Raw genomic sequence first — 19,497 nt, forward strand, 5'->3', positions numbered from 1 at the left:
AGACTGTCATTGACACTCTCCACAAGGAGGGGAAGCCACAAAAGGCCAGGGGGACAGCAGGGATAACCACAGCCATGAGAGGATTGTCAAGCAAAATCCATACAAGAATGTTTGGGAGCTTCACAAGGAGTGGACTGAGGCTGGAGTCCGCGCATCAAGAGCCACCATGCACAGATGAATCCAGGACATGGGCTACAAATGTTGCATTCCTCATGTCAAGCCACTCCTGAACCAGAGATGACGTCAGAAGAGTCTTCCCTGGACGACGGAGAAAAATAACTGGACTGGTGCTCAGTGGCACAAAGTCCTCTTTTCAGATGAAAGTAGATTTTGCATTTCATTTGGAAATCAAGGTCCCAGAGTCTGGAGGAAGAGGGGAGAGCCACATAATCCACATTGCTTGAAGTCCAGTGTGAGGTTTCCACAGTCGGTGATGATTTGGGGTGCCATGTCATCTGCCGGTGTTGGTCCACAGTCAACGCAGCCGTCTACCAGGACATTTTAGAGCACTTCATGCTTCCTTCTGCTGACAAGCTTTATGGAGATGCTGATTTCATTTTCCAGCTGGACTTGGCACCTGCCCACACTGCCAAAAGTACCAAAACCTGGTTCAGTGACCATGGCATTACTGTGCTTGATTGGCCAGCAAACTCGCCTGACCTGAGCCCCACAGATAATCTATGGAGTATTGTGAAGAGGAAGATGAGAGACACCAGACCCAACAATGCAGATGACCTGAAAGCCGCTATCCAAGCACCTGAGCTTCCATCACACTTCATCAGTGTCACAGAGTGATCACCGCCATGCCACACCGCATTGATGCAGTAATTCATGCAAAAGGAAGCCCAACCAAGTATTGAGTGCAAAGAAATGAAAATACTTCTCAGAAGCCTGACATTTCTGTTTAAAATATCCTTTTTTTCTTGATCTTCTGTAATATTCTAATTTTAGTAGACACTCAATTTTGGTTTTCATTATCTGTAAGCCATAATCATCAAAATTACAAGAAATAAAGGCTTGAAATATGTCACTCTATGTGTAATGAATCAATATAATATACGAGTTTCACTTTCTGAAATGAGTGACAAAAAATATTGAACTTTTTCATGATATGCTAATTTTTTTAGCTGCACCTGTAGTCCTATAGCCTAGATCCCTATCCCATCAGCAACACATCTGTGCCCATATTAGGGCTGTCAAGTTTCCATGCCAACAACAACAACGCGGTTCCTGGTAAGCTCTAGGGGAGGTTGGTAGTTGACGCTAACGTGAGCTAAGTTTCCTCGGTTTGTTTTGAAATAGTTCTACATTAAAAAGAAAACCAAGGGTCGTGGACTAGCTGACCACGTTTGTCTCACATCAGTGGTCGGCCAACGACTGCATAGCCTTTTGCTAAATTTACCAGGATGTCTGACCTGGATGAAGATTTTGTCTTGTCTGATTTAGAGGGAGAAGAAGCTCATGAAGAAGGAGTCGAGGAGGATAAGAAGGTATGAAATAACTGGTTCCCTGTGAAAGATCATCGAACGAAACATGACTTCAAGTAGGCCACATGGCCCACTGTTATTATAGTTATTAACAAGAAGAAAGACAATCCAAGCTACCACCAGGGGCATGTCCAGAACTTTTTGACCAGGGTGGCCCAACTGAGGCTCTCACATAGGCAGGGGTGGCCAGTGCATTTACAAATAAATAACATTACCCTTTCTGTCTTCACAACCTACTTTCATTAAAGTATTAAACAGTTGTTTTATTCCTTTTGACTTAAAAAAAAAAAAAGCACATGACAAAGTGGCATACATCTTCTAAGCTTAATTCTTTAAGGACTTCCAAAAGATGTTTTTTCAAAGTCACATTTGAGGGCACTAATAAAGAAATCTACTGTACGCCTTTTAACTCATCCCAAATTATAGATTTTAACAGAAACCCCACCTCTGACAAGGCAAATAGCCAATCAGTTTATGATTTTGGGGTGGCCAATTAGATTTCAAGGGGTGCCAGTGCCACCCAAGGGAGAGGTTCCGGTGGCTGGTGGTGAGGCTTTCAGCAGTGTGACTGCCCCCTGGTGGCTGGCTGCAGTATAGGTAAAAAAATCTGTATTTTAAAGTCAAACTTTAAAAAATAAATACACGTACAAATGTTTCTCACATCCGTATGCTGTGGTGATATGTAGTTAGTATCTGAGTGTTTTGTGTTCAAGGCCTCTTTTTCCTGAGAAGTTTCTTTTTCGTTAGTTATTAGAGTTTAAAAAACTGGGTTTTACTTCCGGGTTACCTTTGATTCACAGCCTTTGATTCACACAAAGGACACACAGCGTCTTGTGACGTCACGCTGTAGGGTGGAGCTTATTACAGTGGCTTCACAGGCTCTGGCTGCATAATGGTGGCACCCAGGAGAGAGATTTTTTGGCTTCAGAACTGTACAATGGGAAGAGGCGGAGCAACGCTGTCCATTTTTATTTACAGTCTATGGTGCCACCCTTGGCCATTCCTCTGGACACACCACTGCTCCCATTGGCTAGAGAGTCATAAAGCCTGATGGCTGTCCAGGGATGAATGATTTTCTGTATCTCTCAGTCCTGCAGCGCAGAGAGATGAGCCGTCCACTTACGCTGTTTCTCTGGTCCACAAAGAAGTTGTGGAGTGGATGATCTGTGTAATTTGGAATGGCCTCTAGCTTCTTCTGTGTGCATTTCACAGCCCCCAGTGAGACAACCTGGTTCCAATCACAGAAAATAAAATAGCTGTTTCCCTGTGAAAGATCATCTAACGAAACATGACTTCAAGTAGGCCATATGGCCCACTGTTATTATAGTTATTGACTAGAAGAAAGACAACCCTAGCTACCACACAGTAATGTGTGTCAATCCATTCTCTCTACCAGACATACTTGGTCATGTCTTGGATCATTCTCCCTGCTTGTTTCACAAGATGAGGCCTCAATATTTCCAATGCACATTTGTTTTAAAGAGTAGCCCATGATTTGCATGCCTATAAGTGTAAGGTATATAAGAGTGCTGTTCTGAGTTATGTTTTACCATGTTGCAACAGGTATAATAAGTGCTCAAAGCCTGCAGGCTGCATTCCTCTCGAGCTGTGATTTTCACCCAAAAGTTAATCCTTATAAGTACTGAGGATAGATATTTGAATTTACAATATGCATTAATTTGAAGTATTTGATGGTGATATGAAAACATTGGCTTCAGTAGTTTATTTGATACAATCTGAGTACACACCACCAACTATTTTCTGAAGCACAGTCCTTTTGATGTCTTTCCTCTCACAGGTACAGGTTTGCCATTTGACCCCTGAAACCATCAGTCGGGGTCTCTCATTACTGTGTCGAACAGGCAATGGACTTGGACATGCTTTTGTCAGACTGGATATAAAAGACAAGTGAGGTCGCAGAAAATACATGAAAAGCAAAATATGCCATTTATTTTTAAATTAGGATTATTCCTAAATTTTGCAATCTATCTGATGTTATTCTACTTCCCCTTTAACATCCCTGTATCTCTCAGTGGACTGAATGACATCGCTGCAATCAGCAATTATATTCACATACGTTTTCTGGATGTATCAAACAACCACCTGACGGATCTTTCTCCCCTGGCATCTCTGACCCAGCTTCTCTGGCTAAAGGCAAGGATCTCTTCTCTTAGTTAAATTAGTTTAGAAAAGGACATCTCTGTCTGTATCACTCACTCTAAGTGATGGTGAATATTGAATGACACTCTCCTCTGTAGGTGGACAATAATGCAGTAGCCTGCTTCGAAGGGCAGCCTTTCACGCAGTTGCCCTATCTCCAGTGGCTGAGTTTGGCAGGGAACCGGCTGACAGATGTGGTTGGTCTGGTTGGGCCTGCCTTGGAGAGCCTCAATCTGACAGGTTGGTCTGTTCACTTTTTTTTAAGATTGAGATTATGTGAGATGGTGAATGGTTTGTCAAGTTTTGAAAAATGAAAGTGGTAACAAAACACAGCAATGGTGTATTTACAGTTGAATGAGGGTCAATGTTTTATTACTCAGTCATTGATATTACAAACTCTCCTTCAGCAGCATTCATTCAAATGTTAAATCCCTCTGCAGGTAATAGTATTCAGAGAGTCAATGGACTTCAAGGTGGCTTTTTTACCAACTTGGTAACTCTAGAGCTGAGAGGAAATCAGCTGGACACCACGGCTGGAATCAGCCTCCCCAACTTGCAGCATTTATATCTGGTAATGAAAGTAGTTTGGAATCAGCACACTTAATCATTCAAAGTTTGGTACATTAATAGCAGTCTAATATCAATGTAACAACACCCCAAAACACAGTATAACTATAAGTTCTCTCCACCATTCAGGCTCAGAATGTAATAAAACATCTGGAGGGTTTAGAGCGATTAGAGCGCCTCACTACTCTTCACCTGCGAGACAACCAGCTTGATACTCTCGAAGGCCTCAGCTCCAACATGACATGTCTCCAATACCTAAATGTCAGGTACACAGCTACATCACAACAGATTAGATCAGTGGCATAAAAGTTCTTATTATCAATTCACTTGATACCAAATATGCTAAATTATATATTTCAAATGCAGCTGTCTCTTCTCTCTCTCTTAGAGGAAATGCAATCTTAGACCAGAAAGGTCTTCAATCTCTGAGCCATGTGTCAAAAACTCTTAAAGCTTTGGTCCTCTCTGAGAACCCTCTGGTGGAAACGACAGACTACCGCCTCAGCGTTCTGATTCGCTTGCCGCAGCTGGAGCGACTTGACAAAGACCCTGTCTCCTCTGAGGAGAGGACTGAGGCCTTGGAGAGAATCCAGGTAAAGCTAAGGAACATCTTATTTCTCTTTGTGGGTCATGTTCAAATGCAAATCTGCTCCTTGCTTGACTGTTCTAATGGCATGTTTGCTCTTTCAGGAACTATAAGAAGAGGAAATACCTGGGCTGTAAGATGATGACCAAAAGGAGGAAGTGCACGACTTCCTTGAAAAGTTAGACTTGGTGTGATTGCATTGTATGAAGAATGATTATTTTTTCTTAAAAAGTGTTTTGTGTAAAATGTTTTATCCCATTCATATATTTGTTATAATTTTCTTTTTATTAAGTTTTTCTCTTTTTTGACAATCAAACATACATACATACATACATACATACATACATACATACATACATACATACATATGGGTCCAATCGGATGACATACCATTCTGTAAATAAAACAAAACATTAACATGCAACAACGACAGTGGGAGCGCAGCGGGGACAGAGCGACATATCACACAACCTGTTTATGCATTCATTACAAGTATCCAAATAAACTTTGTGGGTATGTAGATTCTAAATATATACTCTAAACAGTATATTGTCAATATTTGGTACTACATCATTCTATGCTAAACATACATTCTATACCATTCATATATATTTTTACACAAAACAGTTCCTGTGCCTTTTTCTTACATTTTTGAATGCAGTTTCTCCACATTTGATATTTAAAAGTGTTTTCATTAACATTGACAAATGCAGGTATTCCACAGAGCAGTATTTCTGTGACTAATAAATAATCCACGAGGGATTATTTGAACCCTTTGTTGCAGGCCTTACACTCCTGAGTTTCACGCTGAGTAAGGATGAGAGGGCAAATTCTGCTCCATTTCCTTGTTGGCAGCTGTCCAAATGCAGCTTTAAAGCGACAGTGACATGATCTGAAGACAAGGGAAACAGACTTAAAATAAGATACATTGAATTATATGTGCGTTTTGTATCTCTTTGCAGTTGTTTCAGATTGATAGTTGTAATTGGATGTCGTTGACAATATTTTTACATTGATTTCCTCATATTGTTGCAGCAAGTTAGCGACACGACTTCCTGTAAGCTAAAGAAGGACAGATGTATAGTGTCTGAGGTTATAATATGGACGCACTTCTGTGTCGTATAACTATAACTAATTTTAAATCAAAAGCAATAAAACGTCCTTCTTGTTTCTTGTTATATTGTGGCATTTCTTTTTTTTTTTCAAATATTTTTATTGATTTTTTTCCATTTATGAGATGGGTACAGAAAAAAGAAAAATACATTTTTAGATGCACAACAATAAACACCTACCCAACTTTTAAACAACTCATTCAATCACACTCATTCACACCACAAGAGACAAAATAGACAAATCGATACAATCAATTGTCAAAAAGTATTAACAAGTGGAGAAATAACAGCGCAGAGTAGGAAAGAAAAGGGAAGAAGAGAGAGAAAAAAATAATAAATAAATAAATAAATAAACAGAATCATTGTGGCATTTCTATGAGAAGAGGAAATGACAGACACAACCTCACACCAGCGTTTTGTACGGATATATTGAAAGTCGCCTCTCCTGTACAACTTGCACCATAACTGATCTTCCAATGATTGGATTAGGTGGGAGTGGCTGTCACAGCAGACATAAGTCTCCCCCTTGTCTGAGCGTCCTTCCTCCTCCTCGGTTGTACTTGCACTGAGCAGCTAGCAGCACTACAGATCGCCATTCTGCAAACACACAGGGTTGAATAAGCTGTGTGACTGAATTCAACTAATTCCAAACACTTCACGTGGACGCTGCGTTCAAGAACCAACCGAGTAATCATGACTAGCTACCACAAACCCGACGAGAAAACTCTGCAGGGGCTGAAAGACGCCGCTAACAAGCTCAGGATCAACTCCATCAAGGCAACATGCGCCTCCAACTCTGGGTGAGTTACCTTATTTTAAATAAAAATGTAAAAATCATAGGGCTGATGAGAAATAAAATGAAACATATGCACACACTTATGTAATGTTAGCACAAGCCAGCAGACCCACGTTATACCTGCGGGGCCCGGATACACGTGCTGCTGATTATCTTCACGCGGTGGTGGAGAACCAGCAAATACATATTTCAAGTTTGATTTTCATGTTAAGCATGGTTCAAGTCTCCAGGCCATGCTTAGACTTGCACAATCCAACGACATGTCGATTTAGAAAGCAAACGAATAGCCTTTGTACAGATAGTCGTGTTGACTTTACAGTGTAAGCAAGCTAGCATAGAGTTAATGGTTTGTAATAGATAGAATTTATTTCAGACCCATGGGTCCATATCAGCGCAAGAGTAATATAAAAGACTACAAATGAGTAAAATGCATGCCCAGCAAGGAATACAAAGATCATATGACAACAGTTTATAGATTCATTTTGATGAAAGCATAAAAAGGCTTTTGTTCCAATACCCTGTGTCACTTAATGTGGGCTGAGTGAGCTCCCTTAAAATTTCATTTTCTGAATCAGCTAAGCAACATACATTTATACATCAAATTTCTCAGTACAGCATGAAATGTAGGGACATTGTTTGATACAAACATAAAACTTGCACTGGTCCATCTTGGTAGTTTAAGGAAGATTCTATGTGCATCATGATATGATACCTGAAGCTTTTTCATTTTAGCTCTACTGTAACTGCACCACGAATGGGCAATATAAAGAGGAAGCTCTAAAAAGCTCTGTTTTAACATTATCTGTGCACATTGGACATTTACGTGTCAGCATATTAGGCTGTGCATATTTGACTTTGTCCACTACACTAAAACACTTGATCAGATATACAGAAAGAAGGAATGTTTTGCTTCTGATCATTCTTGGCTTTCACAATAACTCTGTTCCAGGTAAATGATAAATCTGAGGCATTAGCACTGGCCTATTTTTACTAACAAGAAGTCACATGATCAGGAGAAAGGTCAAACCTTGTGTGGAGTTTGATGCAATTTAAAGTTAAAGCAGCGTCTTGAAATGCCACACAAGTACACACATGCACATTGTTTGAATTGCGCTCAGTATACCTGATGTATCAGAATGGACAGTCAAAGGACACCTGTGGTATTTAATCAATCAATCAAGCTTTATTTGGGCCTATATAACACCTTTCATAGAAATCATATACAACACAAAGTTCTTTACAGCAATTGAAAACCAGAAAGAAGCAGAAATAAAATAATGGCAAGACATTAAAAAACAAAAATATATTTTAAAATAGAGACTAATGCACACAAACAAGAATAAATTTGTTTATTAAAATAAGTTAAAGCATCAAATTAATATTAAGAATATAAATGGTTAAAATAAAGGTTGAAAATGTCAAAACTGAGTAAATAAATGAATTAATAAATAAAAATACAATAAGATAAACCAGTTAAATTAATAAAATAATAAAACAACATTTAAATCAATATAACAGTAAAAGGTAAGTAATACAATTGTTAAACCCTACATTAAAGCCATACTGAATAAATATGTTTGTAGTTTACATTTAAAAGTCTCAATATCTCTATCAGCTCCTCTCAGATCCTCTGAGGCTATTCCATAGTTTTGGAGCGTAGTGGCTGAAAGCAGCATCACAGGATCTGAGAGGCCTTCCTGGTTCATACATCAGAAGCATCTCTGATATGTAGTCTGGTGCGAGGCCATGGAGCGCCTTAATAACTAGTAAAATAATTTTAAAATCAACACGAAAAGAAACAGGAAGCCAATGTAAAGATTTTAAAATAGGCGTAATGTGTGCTCTCCTTCTGGTCTTCGTTAAAACTCTTGCTGCTGCATTTTGTATTAATTGTGGTATTGCTTCATCCAAACTGCCTGGATTAGCAACCTGACTTGTTCCTCTTCACTGAAGGAAATGCCATTATAAGGTGAAACAGTTCCAGAGCTCACAGGTAGAGTCCTTGTTAAGAAGGGTGTAGCTCCAGAGCTTTTGATACATAGACATTGTTCTGACTACCTCTTAACTTCCTAATAGTCTGTCAGGATTATGATAAGTTACTCACTTCAGAAGTGGGATCTTTGGTGGATCAGAACTATACTGCTGGCTGCAACATGTATCAAGACTAACCGTAAATGAATTTGTGAGCCCATTTATCTATACGTCTCTATATCTATATAGATATGTAATTTTTCTTTTACAGCAGAACTCAAGATAAAGTGGGGGAAATAATCCAGTAGTTAAAATAAGCGTGTAAGAATGACACCTTTTTTAATAACATCTGTCAATCACCAGGTCATTACATTGCATGTAGATTGTCCTCATACATCCCACTCTTAGTAAATTTGCTCAACTTCCTCCAAGAAATCCGGTATTGCTTAATTTTCACCTTTAGGCAACTTCCAAACAAAGGAGGTTTGTTTGTAAACCAGTTTTGTCATTTCCTTGTCATCCAACAAGGAAATGGGTGAATTCTCTTCCTTGTGTCCTCACTATCAGGCATCTAATGATCTGATACCATTGTCACCTTCAACAAAAGGAAGTCTCGTTATGACATCCAACCCTCAATACATCTTGTTCCTCATTATTTGACTGATATGGATCATTACACTTGAGTATCTGATTTCTTGTGTTTTGAGTTTTATGAATTTATTTCAGTGTATTTCTCAGCAGGTTGTCTCTCAACACAAGGACAAGGGGTAAACCGAGCACCCTGGTGTTATACTCTTAATGCAACCATGACCATGATTTGTGTTTTTATTGGATAACCTGTGTGTTCCCAGCATGGGTGGAATGATGCCAGTTGTAACTTAACTAGCATAGGGAAGCTGAGATGGCGTTGAGTAATGTGGGATTACCAAACACGTCTAAAGTAGTTGGACCACAATGCAGCAACTAACCATTTCACAAGTTTGCTCCTCTTTCATACATACTGTAGGTGTCTTGAGTGTGGTAATCTAACTGATTTGTTATGTTGCAGATTAACAGTCCGTTAGTATGAGTGATATTCCTAACCACAACAGAATGGAAGTTTGTTCAGAAGACTCATTGCTTGCCTAGTGTGTCAATCTGAATAACTGCTAGTGTGTGTTATTGTGTTACTTTAGTGGTTATTATTGAACTACAACTAAATGCCTAGTTCCTGAATATAACCACACGTTCCTGCAAGTGCACGGTGTGAGGATTGTCTTTTCTTAAACATTGGCTTGAATTGTTATGAACAATGTCTCCTTTCTTTCTCTCCTCAGTCATCCCACATCATGCTGCAGTGCAGCAGAGCTCATGTCCGTGCTCTTCTTCCACACCATGCGTTACAAAGCGGATGACCCTCGCAACCAGTGCAACGACCGATTTGTGCTCTCAAAGGTCAGACTGCTTCTCTTTCTGTTTGAGATTTTTCATTTTGCCAGCACACCTTTTTTTTTTTTTTAGATTTGGTGCCTGTGTTGTCCTAAAAAGACTCCTTTTCCTCCTTTTTTAATTCTAGGGTCATGCTGCACCTGTCCTGTATGCTGCCTGGGCTGAGGCAGGTTATGTGAAGGAGTCTGATCTGCTTAACCTGCGCAAGATTGACTGTGAGCTGGAGGGCCACCCCACACCAGTAAGTGAAGAATCCCTCTGGTGTTTATTCTCTTCACAACAGGAGGTACATGATGTACAGGTCACACTTTATATGTTTAAAAAATAACTAATTTCTCTTTGTGGTTCACCAGAAACTGGCATTTGTTGACGTAGCTACAGGATCTCTGGGACAGGGCCTTGGGGCTGCCTGTGGGATGGCCTACACTGGCAAACACTTTGACAAATCCAGGTAAATGACTTTACAGAAACAACCAACTTAGCCTTTGAAACAAACTTTACACAGTTGTTCTTCACTTCTGATGAATGGTTACTTTTGCAGTATGTAAGATTACTTAAGGGCAGGGGGTTGTCTGTCTGTTCTCCAAATAGACTTTGTTTGTCTTGTGTAAAGGTGGGATGTCATACATTGTGTTGTTGACTCAGCATTGTTTCAACAAACTTTGTTTACCAGGAATATAACGCCTCCACCAGTAAGCGAGGAACTGCTTTGTTTTAAAACGGCGACTGATGCACTGTAATCTGTTTTGATAAAATAAACCTGTACTAGTGTAGTTGTAATTGGGTTAAATCACTCCCAGGCAAGAGCCCGTAGTGTGGCCCAAAGGTGTTGCACTGCAGAGCTGAAATTGTGGTTGCAAATTTCACAGTTTTTGCTCAATTCCTCTTTTTTTTGTAAGCAGCTTGAAGCTATAACGCAGGACAACTTTGTGTTTTCCTTTTTTGAAATATATTTCAGAATTGTAGGATGATCTGATCTCCCTTCAGTTATCCATCCAAAGTCCCTTTTTTAACATTATTTTCAGCACTAATATTGCCCTTCTACTCTTTCCTACATTGTATTGTAGCTACCGTGTATACTGCATGATGGGTGATGGAGAGTGTTCAGAGGGCTCCGTGTGGGAGGCCATGGCCTTCGCCTCCTACTACAAGTTGGACAACTTGGTGGCCATCATGGATGTCAACAGGCTCGGCCAGAGTGAAGCTGCACCTCTAAAGCACGACATGGAGACCTACCGCAAGCGCTGTGAAGCCTTCGGGTTAGTAATAAACCTTCTCTTCCTTCCTCTTTTTTTTCCGTCTATGTGAGGTTTTGACACAAATGTTCCTTAATGTCAGTAACATGAAACTAAACCACAATTGGTAGACCTGTACTGTACTTTTTTTTTTTTGCTACCCTCTTTTGGCTCTTCTGCCTTTTCTTTTTGCAGCTGCGCTTTCCATTACTGGTTAATATTTGTGATAAGTGTGGTGTGGTAAAGTTGATCAATGTTTGTGCAGGTGGAACACATATGTTGTGGATGGACATGATGTGGAGGAGCTGTGCAAAGCTTTCTGGCAGGCTCAGCAGGTCAAAGGCAAACCCACTTGCATTGTAGCGAAGACATTCAAGGGCAAAGGTCTTAAAAGTACGTATGTTTCTTTTGTACTAAATTTAATGTTCTCTTAAAAAATCTTCTTTTCTGTGAGTTAGATTTATGAAACCTTTTCCATTTCCTTTTCTGCAGATATTGAGGATATTGATAACTGGCATGGAAAGCCCATCCCCAAAGACAGGGTGGATGACCTCCTGAACGACCTGCAGGCTCTGATCCAGGTCCCCAACAAGACCCTGTGCCCTGAGCTTCCTAAAGATGACACAGCACCTGCAGACCTCAGCCTGATCAAGCTGCCTTCACCCCCAGCATATAAAAAGGGAGATAAGGTACTGTTTAGGACTCTGGAATCAGTAGTAATAAAATGAAAGCATCTGTTGGTCTTTTTTTCTATAACCTACCTATAGAATAGGCATTTGCCTTTTATTTACATCAGTTTTTTTACTCACACTGTCAGATGGCTACAAGGCGTGCATATGGTATTGCACTGGCCAGGCTGGGTCAGACCAGCAAGAGAGTGGTGGCCCTCGATGGAGACACCAAAAACTCCACCTTCTCAGAGACCTTCAAGAAGGCCTTCCCTGATCGCTACATCGAATGCTTCATCGCTGAGCAGAACATGGTAAGTAACCTCATGATCTTCATGTTTGGTTTTAAAACCCTGTCGCCTTATTTGAAGTCGATTCAGAGAAACATGATTAACCCTGCCCTGTGAAAGAGGGATAAACTTGGCCCAGTTTACACTCTTCACAACCATAATCTGCTCCAAATTGGTCTAATCTGTTACTATTCATTCTCGAGCATGGTAATCCCCTCTTCTCACTGCTGTCTATATCCAGTGTACGTGCTCTTCTGCTGTTATTAACGCCATCTCCGATGCTGATGTCATTGCAGGTAGGAGTGGCCATCGGCTGTGCTACTCGTGACCGCACGGTTGCATTCGCCAGCACGTTCGCTGCCTTCTTTTCTAGAGCCTACGATCAGATCCGTATGGGAGCCATCTCCCAGTCAAATGTCAACCTAGTGGGGTCCCACTGTGGGATCTCCATCGGTAAGCTTCCTGCTGAAGAATAACAAGTTAACAATTAAACAGACTTGAGTGAGCGTCACTGACTGATCTTATGCTACCTTCAGGTGAGGACGGTCCCTCTCAGATGGCTCTGGAAGACTTGGCCATGTTCCGTGCTATTCCAACATGCACTGTGTTTTACCCCAGTGATGCAGTGTCTACTGAGAGAGCTGTGGAGCTGTCAGCTAACACAAAGGTCAGAAGAGAGCCTTATTACACTGGGTTTGACTGAGTTGTGTTCATTAAAAGGGGCTCATAACAACCTTGTGTTTCTATTCTTCTCTTTACATTCGTAGGGCATCTGTTTCATCCGCACCAGCAGACCAGACACTGCAGTCCTTTACTCTCCAGATGAGAAGTTTGAAGTGGGCGTGGCCAAGGCAATGACCAATCCCATGATTTTAAATGATCCAGTCTTTGTGTTGAGGAAGCTGTTGGGAAGGGACAACAAAAACAATTGTTTACAAATGTCTGTGCTTGCAGGTGGTGCGCCAGTCCACCAATGATCACGTCACTGTGGTGGGTGCTGGTGTTACTCTCCATGAGGCCCTGGCTGCAGCTGACATGCTGGCCAGTGAAGGTAAACAACGCCCTCTTGTGGTTAGAAATTGATATTGAGGCCAACAAGCCATAATCACAATTCAGAACTACACTGTTGGGCAAATCAGTAAATTCAGCATAGCTTATTGGACATCTTTAGAATTCTAATTCTTTTTATACATTTTTGTAGGCAAGAACATCCGTGTCATTGACCCATTCACGATCAAGCCCCTGGATGCAGCTACCATTCTGGAAAGCGCCAGAGCCACAGGGGGACAGATCATCACTGTGGAGGACCACTACAAGGAGGGTAAGTGGTCTTGTTTTCCTCTCTTTTTTTTGCACAACTTGTCTCCTGCAATATTGTCTTGGCATGTGCCAGCATTGTTTGAGAGATTCAGTTTTTAACACCAGAAACAAAAATTGTAAATGCTTCAATTGTTAGTGTTTTTTCCTTCTTAAGGCGTTTTGCGACCGGAGGAACTTTAACCCGGAACTAGGGACTTTACCCCTGAACTATGTGCATTTCTAGATTTAGTTCAGGGGTAGATAATCTCCCCCCTAAAAAGCTCCTACTAGGGGGGTAGTACTTTTCAAAAAGCCCCGGGGCTTTTGGGGGGCAGGGCCTGCAATGCTGAACTTGTCTGATTGGTAGATTAACCGCAGTGTTTTATTCCACCTGCCGTCCACAGTAACATCACACACATCTGTGATTCACTTTATTTCTCTTTCTTTATTTCGACCAAGAGTTCCGGGGTCTTTTAGCCCTGGAACTAAAAGGTTCCTGTGCCCCCATTGTTGTCTGTGTTTCGACCGCGGGCTGAAGTCCCGGGTGGATTTTGCAAATCAGGCCAGAACCTGAACCAAATTTAGACTCCGGTTCCTCCAGCTGAAACGCATGTAGTTCTGGGGTAAAGTTTCTGCATTTGAAAAGCGCCTTTAGTGGGACTTATAGAAGTGTTTCTTGGAGAGGAAAGTGCACACAAAAAATGTACAATCTCAGGGTTGAATAAAAGTGCAACCTACTGTCATCTTGCAGACTCTAATTTGAACTGATCAGTTTCCCTTGTGGTAATTGGTGAAGAAAAGTATTCACCAGTTATTTATCAAAGCCTTGCTTGCCTCTGTAATGGTATCTCTCCTCTTCCCAGGTGGTCTTGGCGAAGCAGTACTCTCTGCAGTGGGCAAGGAGCCTGGCATAGTTGTGACCCGGCTGGCAGTTAGCGGCGTTCCCCGCAGCGGAAAGCCCCAAGAGCTTCTCGACATCTTTGGCATCAGCGCTAAACACATCGCCAACGCCGTGCGCCAGACCTTCGCGAACTAAGGATTGCGCTCAATCCCTGCCTCCTGCTCTGTTGCATCAAAACCACCTTTCTGTCCTACGTGCAGCTACCTGACATGATCACGCAAAGACCTGTTAACTTTTCTGGTTTTATGTGCCATCTTGTGGCATCACTTGAGTGCCGTGTTCTACCCATGAGTTATTTCTATCACAGAGGGAATAGAAGTGCAGTGTTGTTAAAGCCTGTAGAGCTAATCATTCTCCTCCTCATGAGTTTTCAACATTCCGTTTCCTCTTCATATATCATGTTGAAGTTTGCCCCAGCGAAAATCACACAAAAGCACTGTTCATCCTTTGATGATTGAATTGAAACATGTCATCTGTCACCAGCCGCCCAGCCAGGTTATGGTCCACTGTGAACTGTCAGGCCATGGCCTTAGTTCCTCATTCCAACCATCATTTACCTTTTTACATTCCTAACAAGCCTACACCATGTCTTCTCACTTCACTACTGTTCAACCCTCCTTTTTCTAAGAAGCACTGTCACTGTTAGGCATTAATCTCCTGTACTAGATCATCTTCTTTTAGTTGTTTTCACTAACAGCTTTCAGCACTTAGCTGTGATAGAGAACGGTTTCTTCAGACTTTTGTGGAAATCCCTTTTTAGTTATGAACAGGTGAAGCATTCCTTTGGTGACTCCTGGTCACACAGGCATCACACAAGTTTCTGGTGTTCCAGGTCATCCTGTTGTAGCTGTGTTGTGCTGAATTAAAATAATTAACCAAATTCAGTTGTCTTTTTTTTCTGTTTCATTTTCTACCTGACGAGAGATGTAGCTGGCTGTATAGTTGGCAATGTCAAATAATCAACCATTGCTGGGACTCATGATACCCAAGAGAGGAGACCTTGGGATACTGATTAAGGGATGCGTGGACTGCTTTACCAATTATGTTACTCTGGGCTATGCTCTGTGTCCACCATTATTGGGAAGCAATCTCAAATATGATTAAAAGGTATGCCTCCTCGTGGAAAACATAAGGAAACACTGCATTCTTTTCTTAATTTTTGACAAAACATTTTAAAGGAAGCCCCAAAACCTGTCAACATGACGAATATAATGTAGCTCCAAACAGCTGACACCCAAACCTACCTGAAGCAGGTATGGTAAAATGACCAAACCGCACACCTTGTAAAAAAAAATGGTACACGTTTAAATAAATCAAAAGCCCTTTTGTCCCAATTAACTGGTCCCCAATCCAGCTGTTAGAGTTTGAGACCAGTATTTGTCCTCAGTTCATTCATACTTGATTCTGATTTGTTCCCACAGTCAGGTCATGGTCTCACTTAAGGCATAGTAGGTCACATTTTTTATTCCAAACTAACTTGTTTTTTAGTGAAATATCCAGACTGTATTCCTTTAACCCTCTAACGCCAAGCGTATCATATTTGATCCATCAGTTTCTCATACCTCTACATCATCAGTGTGATATATTTTTTCAGAAAAAACCTGATGTATACAATCAGAGACATGCAGTGCACGGATAATCCAGCAGGTGTGAGTCATTCATGTACCAGAAGGCCGTCACTTGAGACAGCTGTGGATCAGTGAACCACTCGAGGTTTTTCAGGGATTTTTTTTACCAATTTTGAAAAAGTTTGGATGAAAAAACTTTGTTTTTGTCAATTGTTACTGAATCTTCAATAGAAATAGTTACTGGATTGATGCAATGTAAAACTAATTAATATTTCATTACTTAATTTATAGTCAAATTGTGTTGAAAATGTGTGTATCAAAATTGATGGAGCAGGTATTTATTTGCAGACCTGTCAATCATAATTTTATTAAATTTCAAACATTATGCATTCCATAAAGCATCACACAGTCTTTTTATTATTTAAGAAAACATTTAAATGACATAATTAGGTATAATTAGAGTAGAAATTTAGATATTTATAATGTATATTGTATTTTTATTTATGCAACCTGCTGTATCATGATGATTGATGAGGTTGAGTGTTTACCATGGCTCCCTAGTAAATAGTTGTCTTTTGCTCATTGAGTTCCACTAAAAAATTAACAAATCAGAGAAGAAATATACAATAAATTAGATTTTTTGCTGTGTAGTGGATACAGAATATGTATGATGTTGTCGTGCGAATATGGAAAAAAAATTGAAATTACTTTGGGAAAAATTTGAATGAAACTCAAAGTCTAATAGGCTAAAAAAAATTAATTTGTTAAAAAAAAAAAAAAAAAACTTTGAGCAAAAAATGTGCACCAAAATGCCTGATGTTTCAAATATGATACAAATCAAAACTCATAGGAAAATTGCTATTTCATTTAATTTTTTTTTATTTGTCAGAAGGTCCAGTAAACACTCAATTTTCAAAGTATTAGAATTTTCTGACAATTATTTGATGGTTCAGGCTTTCACCTTCTTAAGTTTTTTCAAACTAGTAGTCAGTTTAACGTCTGTAGTTTCAGGTGAGATATGTCCCATTATCATGATGTAAAACATATCACCTTTTTAATTGAATATGTGACCTAGCTGAAGCTTCCTTAATGTTTCATGTCTAACATGCTAACCCGGCCAACTGATATAGTAAAAGAGCTAAAAAAATATATATTCTACTCGCAAAACCTGAACGACTATTGCATTTCGTCTCGAGCACCTTGATAGACCTACAGTTCATGGCAAAGTTACAACATGGCTTAGCTGAATTCTGTTCTTTTTGTTTGCCACATGTTGCTTATTTACACACATCATTCATAGCCTTGAGCAGAGCTGCCAGTAGTTACACCGTCTGGGACATCATATTCTGAGAAAGGATAACCGAGCTAACATGGACCTGAGGAAAGGTTGTGTATTTATGCAGCATACTCCTGCACCATTTAGTGCAGTGGAAACTGTTAATCCAGGGTGTTGTCTGACTGAGGTTTAGGAAGGGGCTGAATGTGGTCAGTGGATTACTGCATGTTCCTGTCAACGTTAAAATGAATAGTCTCTGGACACATCTCTGTTTACACTGGAAGAGCCCATCAGGGCCTGACTGTTTCAGTGTTTAGTGTTAAATTGTCCAGTGTGCCATTTGGTAAATGTGGATTCTGCTGTTGTCCCTGACTCATCAGATGAAATCCACATGCAAAAAGAAAACTGAAGAGTAAATCCTTATTTTGACTTGGTTTATTTAATATGCAATGATCCTATGATAGATCTTGTAAATGAGAGAAGCTGCTGCTTGGTACATGAAAACATGCACACACATTATGACAAATGTACTGTGTGTATGTCTGGTTTCTGAGCAAATAAAGAGGAGCTGTCAGCAGGTTTCACCCCACAGTGAAAATCCCAGTTTGGCTCAACACTCAGCCAGTGGCACCTGCTTGGCTTGGCGGAGAGTGTGATGCCCACTCACTCCAGAGTACATGTTTAAGCATCATGGTCGGACAGAATGTATGTACACAATATAAAGACGGGTTCATTGTTCAGTTCTCAGAGGTCGTGTTTGATTTCATACATAGATGCTAGTAGAGCTTGGCCAAACATGTTTGACTCCTTGACCTGAACTGTCTAGTAACCCCTGTCTCTTGCTGGAAAATGCCAAAGATTGGCCTGAAAACGAAAAAAAAAATCTGACATTGAATCATAAATCCTTGTGTCAGCACACCGGATTATGTCCAACCACAACCTATTTATTGTATCATATTATATTCCTCTATTTTTTCCTTCTTGTCTTTCTGCACTTTAATTTTAGCAGACAGTTATGAAACCGTGAGGAGACACGGAGGAGCAGGGCGGGTCTGTCATTTCATGACAAGATGAGCAAGGACCTTTATTAACAATGTGAGAGTTTGGGGGTGTTTTTACCCCTCCACCTCCCCCTCTTGGGTATGCCTGCCCACCCTCTTGCTCTTCACTCTCAGTTGGGGGCATGTCTGATATAGTTTAGCTTTGCTTTTGGCTGACTCACATCAGACTCTGCAACCACAGCTTTCACTAGATGTCTCAAATTTTCTGGTTTCCTGGAGATCCTCTAGTGTAAACTTTCACGTTGATTGCTACTTGCAGTGTCTCCCTTATGACATAACCATCTGTCCTGTCTGTGGATTTTACTTTATTCTACGCTTCAGCCCTGAAGATCTCAAAGCTTTTGACTTCTCTCTCTAACTGAAGCAGCTTAAACTGAGTTCAAATCCAACCATGCAGGTACCAGGGACATGGTTCATGTTCATTTGTTTTTATTGCAACCTCTTTTCAGGACAATGCATTATTGATTTATATGACATGGATGGAAACATGGAAACTTCCCCTGAGAGTCATGAATTAGACACAACAGAAGTTCATAAATCTGGAGCAGCCTTGTTAGATCCAAAAGGTTCTAGCACAACTCTTCCTGCAGGTAAGATTTGTTTTTGTTTTATACATGCTGTCTGTTAGGTGAAAACCAGCTTATTTATGTCTTTCTTAGCTGTTTTCAGGAACTGGAACTTTCCTCAGGAACTAGGAACTTTATATGTATTGTGTTTCCACCACAAGAACTATTGTCTAAATAGAGCACAAGGTACTTTATTTTACCCCACGAAAGTTCCCTTCTCTGTGGTGGTTCCTCCTAAAAGTACAGGAACTTTGGGGACAGGCGTCGCAACACTGAACATTTCCAACTTATATTTGTGTGAAAATGTTTTATATTGAAGAGAAGGGCTTTGTGCCAACATTTTTGTGACTGTTTTTTTTGGTTTAAAAAAGTGTAAACCAGTGTACAAAATCAAAACAGATGCTTCTTATATTGAAAAATAATAATGATATATTGTTTTTTACAAACTACTGCCTGGTTTTGATCTCAAGAGGGTTTTGAGACCACAGTCAACAACTGGCAACTTGTTTGTCCCTTTAAAATAAGA

At 40.3% G+C, this 19,497-nt stretch overlaps 2 protein-coding genes across 2 annotated transcripts; both read left to right on the top strand.

The window, feature by feature from the left end:
- Positions 1 to 1,213: 1,213 nt before the first annotated feature.
- Positions 1,214 to 5,968, top strand: lrrc23 (leucine rich repeat containing 23). Its single transcript, XM_034694897.1, has 8 exons — positions 1,214 to 1,490; positions 3,286 to 3,395; positions 3,521 to 3,641; positions 3,746 to 3,887; positions 4,088 to 4,218; positions 4,344 to 4,480; positions 4,603 to 4,807; positions 4,905 to 5,968. Exons 1-8 carry the CDS (start codon positions 1,407 to 1,409, stop codon positions 4,911 to 4,913), a joined length of 939 nt encoding a protein of 312 aa, XP_034550788.1. The 5' UTR covers positions 1,214 to 1,406; the 3' UTR covers positions 4,914 to 5,968.
- A 310-nt stretch (positions 5,969 to 6,278) lies between these two features.
- On the top strand, positions 6,279 to 15,380 carry tktb (transketolase b). Its single transcript, XM_034695224.1, has 14 exons — positions 6,279 to 6,712; positions 9,996 to 10,113; positions 10,235 to 10,348; positions 10,461 to 10,558; positions 11,175 to 11,366; positions 11,608 to 11,735; positions 11,835 to 12,031; positions 12,160 to 12,324; positions 12,597 to 12,753; positions 12,837 to 12,967; positions 13,068 to 13,151; positions 13,255 to 13,351; positions 13,502 to 13,621; positions 14,463 to 15,380. The coding sequence occupies exons 1-14, from the start codon at positions 6,606 to 6,608 to the stop codon at positions 14,633 to 14,635; spliced, it is 1,881 nt and encodes a 626-aa protein (XP_034551115.1). The 5' UTR covers positions 6,279 to 6,605; the 3' UTR covers positions 14,636 to 15,380.
- Positions 15,381 to 19,497: the final 4,117 nt, after the last annotated feature.

Source organism: Notolabrus celidotus, chromosome 11 (genome assembly GCF_009762535.1).
Source record: "Notolabrus celidotus isolate fNotCel1 chromosome 11, fNotCel1.pri, whole genome shotgun sequence".
In the NCBI taxonomy this organism is placed as follows: Eukaryota; Metazoa; Chordata; class Actinopteri; order Labriformes; family Labridae; genus Notolabrus; species Notolabrus celidotus.